This window comes from Phyllobates terribilis, unplaced genomic scaffold, assembly GCF_046119375.1.
Source record: "Phyllobates terribilis strain yellow unplaced genomic scaffold, ASM4611937v1 Scaffold_3__8_contigs__length_932513732, whole genome shotgun sequence".
Classification (NCBI taxonomy): Eukaryota; Metazoa; Chordata; class Amphibia; order Anura; family Dendrobatidae; genus Phyllobates; species Phyllobates terribilis.
Window position 1 is genome coordinate 466,820,736 of NW_027362763.1, and position 16,935 is coordinate 466,837,670.

The 16,935-nt window shown below is 40.4% G+C and overlaps 1 protein-coding gene across 5 annotated transcripts in view; it reads right to left on the reverse strand.

The window, feature by feature from the left end:
* Nucleotides 1-7,788: 7,788 nt before the first annotated feature.
* SCML4 (Scm polycomb group protein like 4) overlaps nt 7,789-16,935 on the reverse strand; it is a 161,752-nt gene continuing 152,605 nt past the window's right edge. For 4 of the 5 annotated variants that reach the window (XM_073675800.1, XM_073675801.1, XM_073675799.1 and 1 more), the window contains one exon: nt 7,789-16,490. In XM_073675800.1, the coding sequence (XP_073531901.1) occupies nt 16,365-16,490 (126 nt within the window). In that variant the 3' untranslated portion in view covers nt 7,789-16,364. The remainder of the gene's footprint in view (nt 16,491-16,935) is intronic. The other variant, XM_073675803.1, reaches the window with a different exon arrangement.

Consider the following 16,935-nt stretch of genomic DNA (forward strand, 5'->3'; position numbering starts at 1 on the left):
CATCTCTACTCAGGATTCAGCGCTATTATCACGTATCTTTCACTCTAATTATTTTAATGATATTCTATATACAGAGACAATTTTGCATGAGTGATGGATTTGTGTGATTTGTAGTCTCAGGCAACCAACCTCATATCTCATGGTTTACAAAACATTTCTCATTGTCACGGTCATGTTGGCTCTCACCAATGCTTTTGCCATGGTAGTTCATATGCCCAATTTCTGATGTATCTGTTGGGCAGCTTCTTCATCTGTAAAACTAAATCACCCTCATCCTTTTTTCTCTCCTTTTTATTCCCTATATTTTTCCCCCAATGCCATTTAATATATTTTAGATACCAAGTTAAATGAACAGTGGATATAAAACTATTTTAGTTAATTCTTTCCCGTGATTGAGGTTGAAGGTCACTGTTATGATATTGTCCATTGTTCCACTTCTGACACGAGGAGACTATAACCATTCTCTCATACATCATGACTGTAATTATTTCATTCGACAACTATTCATTAAAATAAATGTGCATTTAATAGTTTTAGCGTTTTATCATAGAATTGCTCAAGGAGAAAGTTAATAGTTAATGATGAAATTGATGAGAAAAGACAATTTGTAGATGTTCCCTTGATTATTGCAAAGGAAGGTCAGATGCATATCAAGGCACCATAAATAGTGAGTTATAACAGTAATTTAATAGTAATAATAGTTACGGGGTGCACAACTCCTGTAGACAAGAGCCATGCTTAGCTTATATAATCTAGAGAAGCATTTTATGTGCTCCAATTAGCAATTTTATGAAAGGTTACAGTACCTGTCCTTGATCTGTTCAGTTATATTTCTTCAAATTAAGCTTGCAATGGTATACAACATAATTTTTTTTGTGAATCTGGGAAAGTTTCAGACTGATTTTTTCATTAAAAGGTTGTTAATTACTCGGACAGCTCCTTCTCAATTACTATATTCCCCCGTGTGAAATAAAAACAGCCTATACTTACTTCCGGCGTGGACGCTGTTCCTGCAATGTCGGGGCCTGGTCTGCTGGAACTCACAAAATATTGTTATGTCACACGAGCTCTGCGGCCAATCAGTGGCCGCTTCACTCTCATTTTCTTTGGACAAAATTGACATCCGGAGGAAGTTAGAGCAGCAGCAACTCTCACTTATTCCGGACAACAGTTTCATCCGGAGGAAGTGAGAGTGAAGTTATTGCTGATTGGCTGCAGAGCTCATGTGACATAACAATGTCATGAAAACCCTGGGAGACCAGGCGTTAACATTGCTGGAGGTGAATATGGACTGCTATTATATTACATGGGGGAATACAGTGATTGAAAAGGAGTTGTCTGAGTAGTGGACAACCCCTTCAAGCAGCACTTTTTGCTAACCAGTGGTTAGCCACAATATGAGCAGCAGGTTACCCTATATTTTTATATTCTTTTTATACTCTTGTGTTGATACAGCCAGGCAATATGTAGTGAAGGGAAAACCCTATAGTTGCTGACTTGTGCCATACCATCAGACACAACCATGTCAAAAAAGGACCATTGTTACATCCTGAAGATAAAGTTTGCCGTAGCCTCTGTTTGTTTCCCCTACACTTGTTACCTAACATTGCTGTGACGGGAAAGAGGAGAACCCTGGGCAGGTTTTAACACTATTAGACCACATGCACTGAGCTCTGTAATGTTCAAAGCCCTAAAGGACATCTATACACAAGGCTGCATTGGGCAACCAGAAATTCTGGAAAAATGGCAGATGAGCCGATCTATAGCGCTATTAACAGTATGAAATGTAAAAAATTGTGAGCCATTGCCCTTTAACATTTTATTCCTGCATGCCGAAGGCTGTTTCCAGCTGCCAGCCTGCAGAGGCTGGCACCACACAGGGAATGCCCCACCTGTGCAGGGAAGGGACTGTTATCATAGAGGAGAAGCAGCGCATCACCACTCATCGTGGGAGCAAGTTGAGATTAACTTTGTTTTTCTCATTTCCAGGCATAAGGGGCATTATTACTACAGCATACTATATTATTGTAAGTATACACAGGGGGACAATATTAATACAGGGGGCTTTAATACTACCTGTATAAGGAAACTCGTGGAAACATTATTTCTCTTGAGGGGCTATATTACTATTAGGAGGCATATTATTAACACAATTAGTAAAGAACCACTTGTGAAACAAACCAGAATCCTTAGATTACTCAAAGTAGCCCTGTTACTCTGATGACAGCTTACTATTAAGAGGCATCAGAGTCATTATTACTGAAAGAAGGAAATGGGGGCTTTATTACTATTGGAAGGCTGTTAGCCTATGAGGAGGCACAGAGGGCAGTATTACTATATAGAGGCACAGAGGGGCAACCATTATTATGTATGCACAAGAACAGCACTATTACTATATTAATGTACAGAAAGGTGCAGTATTACTATATGGAGGCACAGAGGGGGCACTATTACTATATCAAGGTATAGAGGTAGTCACTATTAGTCCACGTTCACACGTTCAGTATTTTGGTCAGTATTTTACATCAGTATTTGTAAGTAAAAAATCAGAAGTGGAACAGTCAACAAAGTACAACAACAGCGCAAAAAAGTATAATAGAAACACGTCACCACTTCTGCATTTTGCATCCACTCCTGGTTTTGGCTAACAAATACTAATGTAAAATACACTAAACGTGTGAACGTGGTCTGACGGTGTGGAGGAGCAGAAGGGGAAGTTTTACTGTATGAAAGAACACATTGAGTGCTATTACTGTTTGTTTCACAAAAGGAGAGCACAGAGGGGAAATTAATATTGTCCATGTCTCTATGAATGGTACTATGCAGTTTAAGCAGGAATGGGGGAATGTTAGATGGATGCTGGAAAAGACATGAACCCAAGATGTCGATGTGTTACATTAAGCAGAGATGAGACATGGATGGAAGATGTAGTCGTGGCGGTCTGGGTCGAAAAGGAAAAGGAAAGTGAATCCAGCAAGAATTTCACTGGATTCACTGGATTTACAGTATCTGTATACTAATGTTTTGCACAAATTACAGTACCGTTCAAAAAGTTTGAACCCGTGTTCATGCAATACTTTTCCGTATTCCTATTGAAATGTGCATGTCAGGGACGGACACTGGCGGGACAGTACAATATCCCGCCGCTGCCGTCAATTTGTCAGGGACGACACCGGCAGGACCATGCAATATCCCACCGCTGCTGTCACTTTATCAGGGATTCGGCACACGCATGTGTGCCGCCCCTGAGGGTTCGGTCGCCACAGGGGTACTGCATCTCTTTAATGAGGTGTGGTTATCCCTCCTTCGAGGTAAGGATGGTGCAACTGTCAGGACCTCACCTTTACATCCAACACCACACCTCTCCCACCTGAGGGGGGCTTACATGCACCAGGGTGCTGCCCCAGCCGGGATAAGTGGAGATGGGGGAACCAAAAGATAGGGGGAACCTAGTAGTGGGTGAGGGTGGAGGACACACTTAGAGGTTGCACAACAAAAATTCATATTTAATAAACAGCCATCTTAGGCTTATGGTCTTTTGATTGTGATCTTCATCACTGAAAGTGGCTTTCTGTGTGAACCTGCAGTTTATGGGGACACGGTCCTCGTACTCTGACCTTGAGTCGAGGAGCGGGCAAGAGTTAACGGCTGTCTCTACCCAATCAAGGTCCCTGCCCAAGAAGGCCTGGAGGAGAGCAGAGGAGTAAAGCTCCGCAGGCAAAAAGATCCCAGGGGGATGCAGACGGAGCGGTATACGCCACCTGTCCTCACTATTCTTACCTAGTCAGAGGGAGTCCTGCGGCAAAAGGGGTACCGGCCCCCGATATCTGACTCTGTCACTTCACGTCTTAGTCGGAGAAGCCCAGAGGCTCAGTGGATTCCACCGGGTAACGGAAGGAGCGGAGTCACCACCCGTACCCTTGTTCTGTGCATAGTCCAGAGGGAGACCCGGCCTTAGTACACGCACCACATACGGACAGGAGAGGACCTAGTGGGAAAGTCTGGGAACACTCTGGTGCGGGGTCCTGACCAAAGCACCTGAACTACCCGAAGGTTGTCGGACCCCCACTCCTGGTGGCCACAGCGCGCCGTGATGAGCAGGGAGAAGCCTTGCAGCTGAGCATTCTACCGTGAGTAAAGCTTGGAAGACTACCCCTATGGCCTCCGGTTTCTTATCGCAACGCGGCACCGCACCACATCGCACCACATCTCCAACTACGACTCCCATCCTCATGTTCCCTCTGCCCTGAGGCCCTGCTCCACCAGTGGGGAGTAGTATCATCTCCGGCTGCCACTACATCCCGCCTCAGAGGAATGAACGCAACGCTGGTGGGGAATCACCAGACACCACAGGTGGCGTAGTCAATACAACCACTCGATTAAACACCAACCCTGAAAGCCCATTACACCCTTTTAAATGTGACGGCCCTGGGCACGGAACGGGTCCAGGCCACGGCTACAACCCACCAAACATCTGACCCGGCTCCGAGTATCCCCATCTCTCAGGGCAGGGCTGCGAGTGTCACACATGATCCCGATTGCTCACTACATAGCTATCAGCAAGCGAGCAGTGAGTGTATGGTGTACACACTTCCGAATTCCAACGCATGGAATATGTGTATTCACCCCCGTACGATCACTGCCAGCTTTACGATAGCCCAATTAAGATTATTCGCTGCCACCACCGATCAGTTTTACAATATAATACAGGCCTGATCGGAGGCCTGCTTTCTCATAGCGTATATGGCTTCGGGGAAACGATTTGAAAACAGAAGAAACAGAACTATTAAATGTTATATTTAATCCAAATGGGAGGCAGTGTTTATGAAAAATATACAAAGATTTTACAAAGGGGGACAATAAAATGCAGAATATACAGTTACACAAAATAAATGGGATTAATAGAAGAACTTACTAGACAGATCGAAGAGACGATTCAGTTTAGCTGGAGGGGAGGTGCTCCGATGGACTGTTATCGAACGGGACACCTGCTTATAGAATATATACCTTTCGGCATGAGTATAGATCGATCTTCAGCTGGATCTTTTATGTCGAAGTGGGGCTCTCCCCACACACTTCCTTGTGATGACCTCACGTGGGCTCGGCTCCACCCTGCATGTGTTTATTAAAACCTCTAACTTCTTTGTTAACTTCTCGCTGTTTGATCACAGAAGTTCGCAAGTGACACCATATTTCTTGTTGAGAATTTACCTTTCTGTAGAGACCAGACATGACATGGCTGCTGTCCGTTATTTTGGTACTTTTGCACCATAGCTCCCCAGAAGGGCTCACAGATCTGGAAAAATGTGCATATCGTTCCTTAGCTAGCCCCTCTACTAAAAATGTGGGTTCCATCATTATCTGAATTATAGAACTTCCGATATTCCATATTTCATGTCGGTGCCTACAAGACTGGTGAACAAAAGCAATTTGCAAATGAGGATGACCCTGCTATTGTACGGAGTGTGGTAGATCCCCTTTGAAGATCCCCTTTAATGAGCAGTTTCCTCTTTCTTTCAATCTCTGGCCCATATGCTGAGGTGTCTATTTACCACAGGTCTATGCTACTACAAGCTCCATTTGTATGGTAATTAGCCTGGAGGATTGAGTTTGCCACCTCTTCTGTACACTGCTAATTTACATATAAGCAGCTCTGTAGATTTCAAGCTGTTCTTCCTTTGACAAATGTTATAGGGGAGGGGGGAAGAGGGATTTCAGAGAGAGAAATTCTTAATATTTTCTATGAACTGAACTCATTATCTTTCCCCCATCTCACATATCTTTCCCACCTGATCTTTCTATCACAATAACTGACATCACTCTTTCCCCTGTACCGACACTCCGCTGCCTCAGAGTAACCCTTGACTCTGCCCTGTCCTTCAAACCCCACATCCAAGCTCTCGCCACCTCCTGTCGCCTCTAGCTCAAAAATATTTCCAGAATCCGTCCTTTCCTCAACCCTCAATCTACTAAACTGCTTGTGCATGCCCTCATCATCTCCCGCCTTGACTACTGCAACATCCTCCTCTGTGGCCTACCTGCTAGCAGTCTCGCATCCCTCCAGTCCATCCTTAACTCTGCTGCACGACTGGTCCATCTCTCTCCTTGCTACTCCTCTGCTACCCCCCTTTGCAAATCCCTTCACTGGCTCCCATTTCCCCAGCGTATCCAGTTCAAACTACTAACACTGACCTACAAAGCCATCCATAACCTCTCTCCTCCGTACATCTCTGAACTAATCTCCCGATATATTCCCTCACGTAATCTCCGGTCCTCCCAAGACCTCCTTCTCTCCTCCACACTTATTCGTTCCTCACGCAATCGCCTTCAAGATTGCTCCCGAATATCCCCCGTCCTATGGAATTCTGTGCCCCAACACACTTGGATCCTTCAGACGGAACCTGAAAACCCATCTCTTCAAACAAGCTTACAGCCTGCCATGACCTTGCTTGCTGTCACCTCAACAACACAGGAGCTACTGCAACCACTCAACCTACTGTCTCCTTCCCCATTCCTGTAGAATGTAAGCCCGCAAGGGCAGGGTCCTCTTCCCTCCATACCAGTCTATCATTGTTAGTTTGTTTACTGTAAGTGATATCTGTATTTGGTATGTAACTCCTTCTTATGTACAGCACCATGGAATCAATGGCGCTATATAAATTAATAATAATAAATAATAATAATATGGCAGAGCACATTGCTAGTTCAAATTAAAGGCAGACAAGAGCACCAAATGAAACATATGTAAATAAGAGGTAAAGTAACACGTGTGAAACAAACCAGAAAATGTGTGAAACCTTAGGTTCCTCATAGTACCTCCATTTTACTTTGATGACAGCTTTTCACATCCTTGATATCCTCTCAAGCAGCATCATCATGTTGTTAAAAATAGAATATTACATGAATCTGTGCATGTATACATACATACATAAAAGCAAAGAAAAACAGCAGCATCTCTGATGGGTGCAATACTCTTAAGAAAACCAGCTTGTATCCTATATCCTATATCCTTGGCCTCCACAGTCACCAGACCTGAACCCAATCGAGATGGTTTGGGGTGAGCTGGACCGCAGAGTGAAGGCAAAAGGGCCAACAAGTGCTAAGCATCTCTGGGAACTCCTTCAAGATTGTTGGAAGACCATTTCCGGTGACTACCTCTTGAAGCTCATCAAGAGAATGCCAAGAGTGTGCAAAGCAGTCATCAAAGCAAAAGGTGGCTACTTTGAAGAACCTAGAATATAAGACATATTTTCAGTTGTTTCACACTTTTTTGTTAAGTATATAATTCCACATGTGTTAATTCATAGTTTTGATGCCTTCAGTGTGAATGTACAATTTTCATAGTCAAGAAAATACAGAAAACTCTTTAAATGAGAAGGTGTGTCCAAACTTTGGTCTGTACTGTATATGCAGTGACCATTGTTTACATGTCTGATGTACGTTGAAGGGTTTTATACCTGAAACCATACTTATCCCTGTATCTACTTTAGTATGGGGATAAGTAACGTGTCATCATCGGATATGAAATACTCATAATAAATTTTATTTGAAGAATCCCATTTGCGCAGGATAATGTGCTGACTATAATGATGATTTTCATTCTGGCAGAAACAATCACAGAGTTTTGCTCGTTCGTCGGGTGATCACTGGCATGTTTACATGGACTGATAATGGAGAAGGAGCATTCTTATGGATGCGCATTTACCGACTATCATCCCATCTTTAAGCATCTTTACAGTGAAGGTAGTGATTCAGATAGCAGGAAATAAAGACCGCCATGACAACAGTAATATTCTTGTCTTTAATCACAATTATTTATTTAACAGTATTGAAAACATAAAGCCTCATTTATGAAAGAAAATTAAAAAGGTACTTTTAATTATAATTAAAAACATTAAGGCCAGGTATATCCCATTGTAATTAATATGCAAACATCAGAGATACAATACACTTAACAGTCAATTACAATATTCAAAAACATGCCTCTAAATAGTGACATCATACACTTTAATAAATTACAAATCAAATATGTGAAAAAACCGAAAGCACATTTGACACTTTTTATATTGTACATTTGGTAGTATTTGTCCTAAAACACTGTAGACATGTACGAATTGGCACCACCCATAGAAAACATGCTGTTCTGCAACCCTCAGCTGTGAGCAATTTACATTGTGCATATATGCTGTACATATAGCTCCATTATTATGCTGGTAGGTTTGCGAAACTTAATGCGTATTGTATGTACATCCATATGTAGAAACTACACATAATGAGTATGCAAGTGAGAGGAGAGCTGAATGGTAATATGACTTTCTTGCAGAATTACTGTAACCATGCTTAGCTATGACATTTCTTCTATGGCTGGAGTGCAGGAGTTAAAAGGTTATTTTAAACATTTATGGTATATCTATACCTTCCTATGAGACCGTCTTATTTCGGAGGTATTGTGATCACATGAAGCTTTCTTACCAATTCATATCGGTTTCTCCATAGCTAATGCTCCCTGGCTGCAGTTTGTTTTTAAAAAAACAAACTACTTTACTCACCCTCCCCAGGTTCGTCCATTGAATCTCTGCCACTGCATTACTCACCCTACCCAGGTCCAGCGCTTATTCTCTGCCACTGCTCCTGCCTGTGTCTGCTATTGTCTGCACCTCTTACTCCACGTTGACAGCACTACAGTCAATAAGTGAGCTTGGAGGCAATGAGCTCACTTATTGGCTGCAGAGTTGTAGACGTGATATCCGTGCTGAAGACAGTAACAGACTGCGGTGACTTAGCGCCGGACCTGGGGATGGTGAGTAATGCTCTTCTTTGTTTTTTAACAAACTTCAGCCAGAAGGCAGTGTTTTTCTAAAACTGGAAAACCACTTTAAGGCTATGTTCACACTTGCATTTTTTGCTGAATTTTTTTTCCGCAGGCAAAATCTGCTCTCTTGGCAGTAAAGAAGCAGCTTCAAAAAAGCAGGCTTTGCTTCGTTTTTTTGATGCTTTTTTATTGTCTCTTGTGCATGCTGATAAACTTTAGTGCCCCCCCAAAAAAGATGATGCAACTTCCTTAATGTGTTGGCACTAAAAACCCAGCAAAATCTGGTACCTGCATCTTTGCTGCGTTTTTGCACTTACTCATTGCTTTCTATGGGTGAAAAAATGCTGCAAAAATGCTGAAAGAAGTGACATGCTGTAGTTTGCAAAAACGCAGCAGTTTTCCAAATCAGTCAGGAAAAAAACAAAGCATGTGCATGAGATTTCTGAAAAACACAGCTTAAAATTTGCATTAAAAAATGCAACAAAAACGCAATGAGTGAACATAGCTTAAATGTTTAAAATACCTTTTTAACACTATTAACTATGGCATATACAGGTATAGTCCAGCTAAGCAAAATTTGTTGAAGTAGAGGCAACCTTTAACTCTTAAAATGTCTGTATTCTAGGGACCGACTTGAATATTAAGCTTCATTCACACATTCAAGTCTGCTTCACATTCGCAAAAAAAACAACAAAACATTGTTTTTTGTTAGTGTGATGTTCTGTTTTTCATTCATTTATCTGTATTTATCATCAGTTTCATTGATTCTTCTTGTTCGCCCAAAAAACTTTTAGAGGTTTTTCAAGCTTCTCCTTGCAATCAGTCTGTAAGAAACAAACAGCACTGGGATCCATGTAATATATTTTTTTCACTGGCCCATTTACTGGAACGGTCAATCCTGTCAACAAAACGAAGTAAAGTAGGACATGTCTTTTTTATTTGGACCACAGGTTAGAAAAAAAAAACATAATGGACATATAAATAGCTGCATATATATGTGTCAATGTGCTGTCTTTGGAAAGAACTGATAAAGCTGAGAATAAGGCTACATTCACACATTCGCCAAGTAGAGACATTTAATAATAAAGCAGAGCGTGGAACATAGAGTGATACTGCAAAGGAAAACGTGGCTAAGACTGCGCTACTCTAGGTGCTCACCTCTGGTTGTGAGGGTCCACAACAACTATGACAGCATGTTGGTCACAAGTGAAAGAAGTTCAGTCTGTCTTCTATATACAGTGCCTTGTGAAAGTATTTGGCCCCCTTGAACTTTTCTACCTTTTGCCACATTTCTGGCTTCAAACATAAAGGTATAAAATTCTAATTTTTTGGGGAAGAATCAACAACAAGTGGGACACAATCGTGAAGTGGAACAAAATTTATTGGATATTTTAAACTTTTTTAACAAATTAAAAACTGAAAAGTGGGGCGTGCAATATTATTCGGCCCCCTTTACTTTCAGTGCAGCAAACTCCCTCCAGAAGTTCAGTGAGGATCTCTGATCCAATGTTGTCCTAAATGACTGGTAATGATAAATAGAATCCACCTGTGTGTAATCAAGTCTCCCTGGCAAAAGGTAGAAAAGTTCAAGGGGGCCAAATACTTTCACAATGCACTGTAGATCCCTCCAGAGATGCCGCGCGGTTTAGCCATGTACAACTAGTGGAGAAAGTATAAATAAAAGCCTAAACCAAAACAAAAAAATGGGAACTAGCGCTTCTATCGGGTCCATAATTGGTCTTCTAATCTGAAGAGGGACATTTTCCTTGAAACGTGTTATTTTAGACACTTTAGAGAGGATTTGTCATCAGGTTTTTGCCACCTATCCCGAGAGTAGCATCATGTAGAGACAGAAATCGATTCCAGTGATGTGTCACTTACTGGGTTGCTTGTTGTAGTTTTGATAAAATCACTGTTTTATCAGCAGTAGATTATCACTAGAGGACTAGTAAACCTGCTCTCATGTAGTCCTCCATATCCTTAAGCTCTGTATAACCTGCCCCCACCACTGATTGGCAGCTTTCTGCCTATGCACGGTGTTTAGAGAAAACTGCCAGTAAGTGGTGTCATGTTGCTCTCAGATGGAGCAGCAAAAATCTGGTGACAAATTCCCTTTAATAAATATTCACTTCTTCAGAAGCGATAATCCCCTTTTTTGTTTCGGTTTAGGCTCTCACCTATACATCATCCAATACTCATACATTCATGTGACATGTCCGAGTGCTGTCTGATTTTTTCTCAGACAGCACACAGACCTATAGAGTAGAATGGATGTATTCACACATCCGTTAAAATAGCGTTTCAGAGAGTGAGATCCATGGGACTCAGAGTATGTCCTATTCTGATCTGCTCAAGTCTATGGAGATCCATTAGACACAGATGCAAAGCAGATGCTTAGCAATAAACCTAAAATAAAAACGTGACCTTCCAATAGTTTTTTATTGTCCTTTAATTAAGTACACCTCTTCAGTGAAAAAAAGAGAGAAAAATGACAGCTAAGAAAAAAAATTGGTTCATTTCTCTCAGATGGTAACACTCACAAGGATGTGTGAATCTAGCTTACGCAGAATGCAGATGTCTGTATAACACAGACCGACTATGGACCCTGATGTCTACACGTAAATGAGACACATACGAGACTGTTCAGTTCAGGTCAGGAGACCCGCGGCCAGTTCAGACATCACAGTCCATACACAAACCATGCTTCACAGTCGTCTGAACTTGGCTCAAGGCCTTATTCTCATCATTTCAAACCATCAGTTGGTGTCTGAGTATTAGAGTGTCGTAGATGATAACTGTCTATACATACAGATGAAATGACTATGTTGCCAAGATAAATTCAAGCTATGACTATTTTAATGCTGTAAAATTGTACACAGTATTGATTATTGATATGGAAAGTGATTTAGCCTTATATTATATAGAAAACTGTGCTACTGTCCTTAAAAAGCTACATACAGAAGAAGTGTCCTATGGAATTGTTTAGAAACGGGTTAACTAGTCATGTTGTTCAGCAATCGTCTAAGTTATGGCTTTGACTTGCCAACACTTTCTCTTATTCAGTTTTTGATCTTTCTCATTTTCAAAAATTAAGTAATGGACATTCAATATTCTATTATTTCGAGTCAGCACCAAGTAAAGGATAGCGACTTACGTGATGGAAATAAGCTTGAAAAAAATGACTATGTGAGGGCTCAGGAAACTACCAAAAAGATGCAAAAACAGATGCTTCAGGAAAAAAAATGCCAACGTGTCCCGAAGCATTTTCCTCTTGGAAAACTCGGGTGGTTTACCCGAATTTAAAGTGAACCAGTTATCAGGTTTTCCCACTATATAGTCTGGCCACCACGTTTAAGGCATCTTTTACAGTATTCTAGTATGCTGTATGCAAGTTCCCCAATCCCCTCTGCATAGCACAAAAAAGAACTTCTATTATACCCACATATGGTTGGATGCAGGAAGAAGGGCATCTCTGGTCTTGATCAGGCACCTCGTCTCATGTCGCAATCTCTGTCCTCCTGCCTGCTTCATGTGGATGACATGTCCTACGTCATCCGCACAGTGTCCTCCAATCGAGCTCCTGCACGGGCGAACTTTGCTCTACCGTGCTGGAGTGCGATTTGGGGACACTGTGTGGATGACGTAGGACACGTCATTCACATGAAGCAGGCAAGAGGATGGCGATTGCGACAAGAGAGGAGTTGCCGGAGGAACACCAGCGCCGCTCATTGGACCAGACAGCGCCTTAAGGGGGTATTTTAAAAAATGTATTTTTTGTGCTATGCAGAGGGGATTAGTGTCCGTACTTTATATTGGGAAAACCTGGTGACAGGTTCTCCTTAAAAGACATTGTGTGCACATACCCTTAGAAAAACATGCCCAATTGGTGGAGAATATACTGTATCTATGTAAAAGATTAAATTGCACAATATATCTTGAATACTAAAACAAAAGTGGAGTTTAGCAACCAATCAGAACACTGTATTCATTTTACAAACTATGACGAAACATGACAGATGGATTATAATTGGTTGCAGTTTCTTTAAACATTTTACATACACGAGTCCAACTGTGGATGGTTTCACTCCAAATTCATACGAAATACTTCATTTTTTGGTTTTATGATCACCTTGGGTGCCTACTCATAAAAGAGCAAAGCTATACATTATGAATTAAAGGTTGTTTCAAATCCTTTCATATAAGAATTACTGAACATAGTTGCTGCAATAATCAGAATGGAGCAAATACCAAACTGCAAAAAGAAATAAAAAATTTTTTTTACAATAAATGTTTTCATTATATACATTTGTAAAAAAAAAAAACCTATTTATCTCTGCGGGGCTCATTTTCTATCCAAATGATGTGTATGTGCCTTTACAGATTTGTCGCTTTTGTGCCTAGCTTACACTTATAATGGATTGTTATGAACAGTTTCTTAAGAAGTGAAATACTTTCTGCAAGTTGTAAGTAAAATGCACCTTGTAATAAATTTAGGCTATATGTCCATGCTAAACCAAAAAATCTGACTTGGTGTACATTTCTGTTCTAACTCCAATTTCTGGTGTAAATTAAAGTAAACCCGTTGGCCCTTCATTTATATGTGCAAATTAGAAGTTCACCAAAATTTGCAACTTTTCTTAACAAACTTCCTCAAAGTCCCTTTATTCCTTAGTTGAAGAACCTCTAAGAGTTCTATTAAACTATGTTCAAAAAGCACAGTTACATGTTCCCAGCCACAAACTTCTCTGGACCAACATACAGGACATGGGTGTACATTTCACTAGTGGGGAAATTGCTTTTACTTTTTTCAGACAGGATGCATTGATAACAAATGCATGTTCTCCAGGACAGTGTAAATGCACAAACACTATGATTTAATGTAGTATAACAATGTATCTGGCATTGATCCATGGCCAATTAACATGAAGAAGTCAGTGGTACAGCACCAAGATGTAAATGTTTAAGTTTTTGTGCAAAAGTATGGCCATTTGTCAGTAAAGCACTCACAGAACAGATATTGAACATTTGTGTAATTATACATTACAGATTGCGCTGTGTATATTACACGGTATAGCACCTAATAAGTAATGCAGCACTGATATATGTATAGTAAGTTATTATACTACTGATATATATATATAGTATGTTATTACACTACTGATATGTATATGGTATTTTGGTCTTTGTACAGTTTTATACATAATATGGTGTGTTACATTTTTTGTGTCTTACTTCACTGGTAAAAACTAATATAAATAGTATAACATTGTAGTAATTGTCAACTAAATGTTTTTTTCTTTTTATTCAAGTAAACAAAACGTACTTCCTGAATTATCCCCAGCGGATATAGGTATATTTTATCTCACAAACGGCACAATAATTATTCACATTAAAAACGACTTTATAATAGAGGCTGTCCATCCTGTCTTTATGATTTAATATTGAGATTCCAGGATCGCTAAGTTAAGAAGAGGCTGTTCACAATGATGTCCATCCTGACTTTCGGATCTAATACTGAAGATATTTGTTAAGAAGAGGCTATTCACACTGCTGTCCACTACACAAAACTCTGTCCATTCTGTCTTTTTGATTTAATATCGGAGATACCAGGAGCACTAATGTAAAAAGAGGATGATCACACTGCTGTCCACTTTGTCTTTCTGATCTAATATTAGAGATACCAGTTAAGAATAGACTGCACACAACGCTGTCCATTCTGTCTTTATGATCAAATACTGGAGATATCAGAGGTGCTGAGGTAAGAAGAGGCTGCTCACACTGCTGTCCATTCTGTCGTTCTGATCAAATACTTGAGATACCAGGAATGCTGAGGTAAGAAGAGGCTGCTCACACTGCTGTCCATCCTGTCCTTCAGATCTAATATCGGAGATACCAGGAGTGCTGAGCTAAGATGAGGCTGCTCACACTCCTGTCCACCCTGTCACCCTGCTATTCACCTTGTCTATCTGATCCAACACTTGAGATACTAGGAGTGATGAGCTAAGATGAGGCTGCTCACACTTCTGTCCACTCTGTCTTTCTGATCTAATATCAGAGATAGCACTTAAAAACCGACTGCTCACACCATTGTCCACTCTGTCTTTCTGATCTAATACTGGAGACACCAGGACTGCTGAGGTAAGAAGAGGCCACTCACACTGTTGTCCACCCTGTCTATCTTATCTAATATCGGAGATACTAGGAGTGCTAAAGTAAGAAGAGACAGCTCACAATGCTGTCCACCCTGTCTTTCTGATCTAATACTGGAGATTCCCAGTAGGAAGAGACTGCTCACACTGCTGTCCACCTTGTGTTTCTGAATGCTGAGTAGCTGGAGCTAGCTTGACAGTACATGGTATTTGTTATCTCCAGGTCACAGAAGCGGAGCTTCCTAATACTATGCCCACTCTCACCAGTCCTACTAACATACTTTCAGCATCACCATTCTAATTCTCTAGTACCACTTTAGTCCCATAGTGTTTACCTTACTAGACAAAATGAAGGTGTTAGGAATTTATTTTTATGGATATTTCCTTTAGCTATTATTTTTTTCTATTCCCAGAGAATGCAGATGAGGAGTGGAATATCAACTTCTTACAGCAGTCGTATGAGGTTTGAAAATGTTTTCTCATTTTTCAAACACATATAAGGACTGCAGTGTTATAATAATTTGATAATTTGGCAAAGGAATTAACTGTTGATTTTAACCTTTTTTGCTTGGAAAAAAAATATTTTAGCTAAGTGAGCTACAGCATGATATTCAAAACCTTAGAAGTTGGAGGGCTATGCCTGTACTCATATGTAGTAGCTAAATTAATAACTGGTAAGCTTCTAATTGGTTAACAGATACTTCTATACTGGGATTTCTGAACAAGTAGGTAAAAGTTTTGGAGATATACAGTGCCAGACCACTGTAGCTGAACTTCCAGTTTTTGACTTTGTTTAGCAGACTAATTGATTTGTTGGCACGAAAAAATGATCCTTTTTAACTTATTAGTGAAATAACTTTAGAGCACTGGTTCCATCGACAAGCCGTGAGCACATAGATAAAGACCTTGGTATAATTGCATAGAGCAAGCTTCTATCTATATCTCACTTTCCGCAGTAGATAATCTTTTAAAGGTTCATAACTGCTAGTACAAAAATGACTGTGTTCATGGAACAGCTACAACAATGTGTGTCAGCTTTATAAAAATGTATTGTGTCAGGGCTAGAGGTTTTGGCAAATTTTCCACTCATATGGCAAATATCGGTTTCATGGTGTCAATATATCTTCCAGCACCTAGCACCTACCATACCAAAAGTTTGGTGTTTTGTTTTCAATTCCATGCTAGTTATGCCAATGTGATACAACAGACGCCTACATGTATGTCACCCACATTCAGAGCAATGAGCTGCACAGCATTTCAGTAAGTAAGATAGGCCAATGTGAAAATGGCACAACCATTCCTATAGCACAAGCCTATGACAAATAATAAGGTGTCAGAATGGCCTTTTCATAAGGCAACATGTTACATCTTTACCATCGTACAGAATTAATGCTATTTAATGATCAGAATTTTGCTTGTTTCAGCTTATCGATATGGTAACAAAGTTTAAGAGCAGGTCCCAGTTTAAGTCCCAAATACTTCATAACCATGTCACTCCTCAGAAGAAGCAAGGCGTTGCCATCAATCTCCTATAGGATAAAAAAAGGTACAATATTTGGCCAGTATTAGTGAAATATAATGGTAAAGTGGTATATAATTTAAAGTAAAACCATAAGCATATTAGGAAAATCCATATACAATGGTTTGTTGGTATCTATCGATTATTGACTGATAAATTGGAGTCATGTGCACGCGGGTGGCAGTACAGAGATATATGTCTTTGTACCGTGAAGCCATTGTCACCAGGTTTTTTTTACGTATTTTGATTTTTCCATTTCAAGATTATATAATTTAATTATTCATTTGCAGACCTGGTATAAAAATTTATTACACAAGACTAGAGGTGAGTGAACCCGAACTTAAAAGTTCGGAGTTCGTACCGGACAGTTAGTGTCCGGTGCTAATCTCCGAACATGGACTTCTCCCGGAAGTCCGTTGCAATGTTCGGAGTTCTGGGGGGAAGTCCGGGAGGAC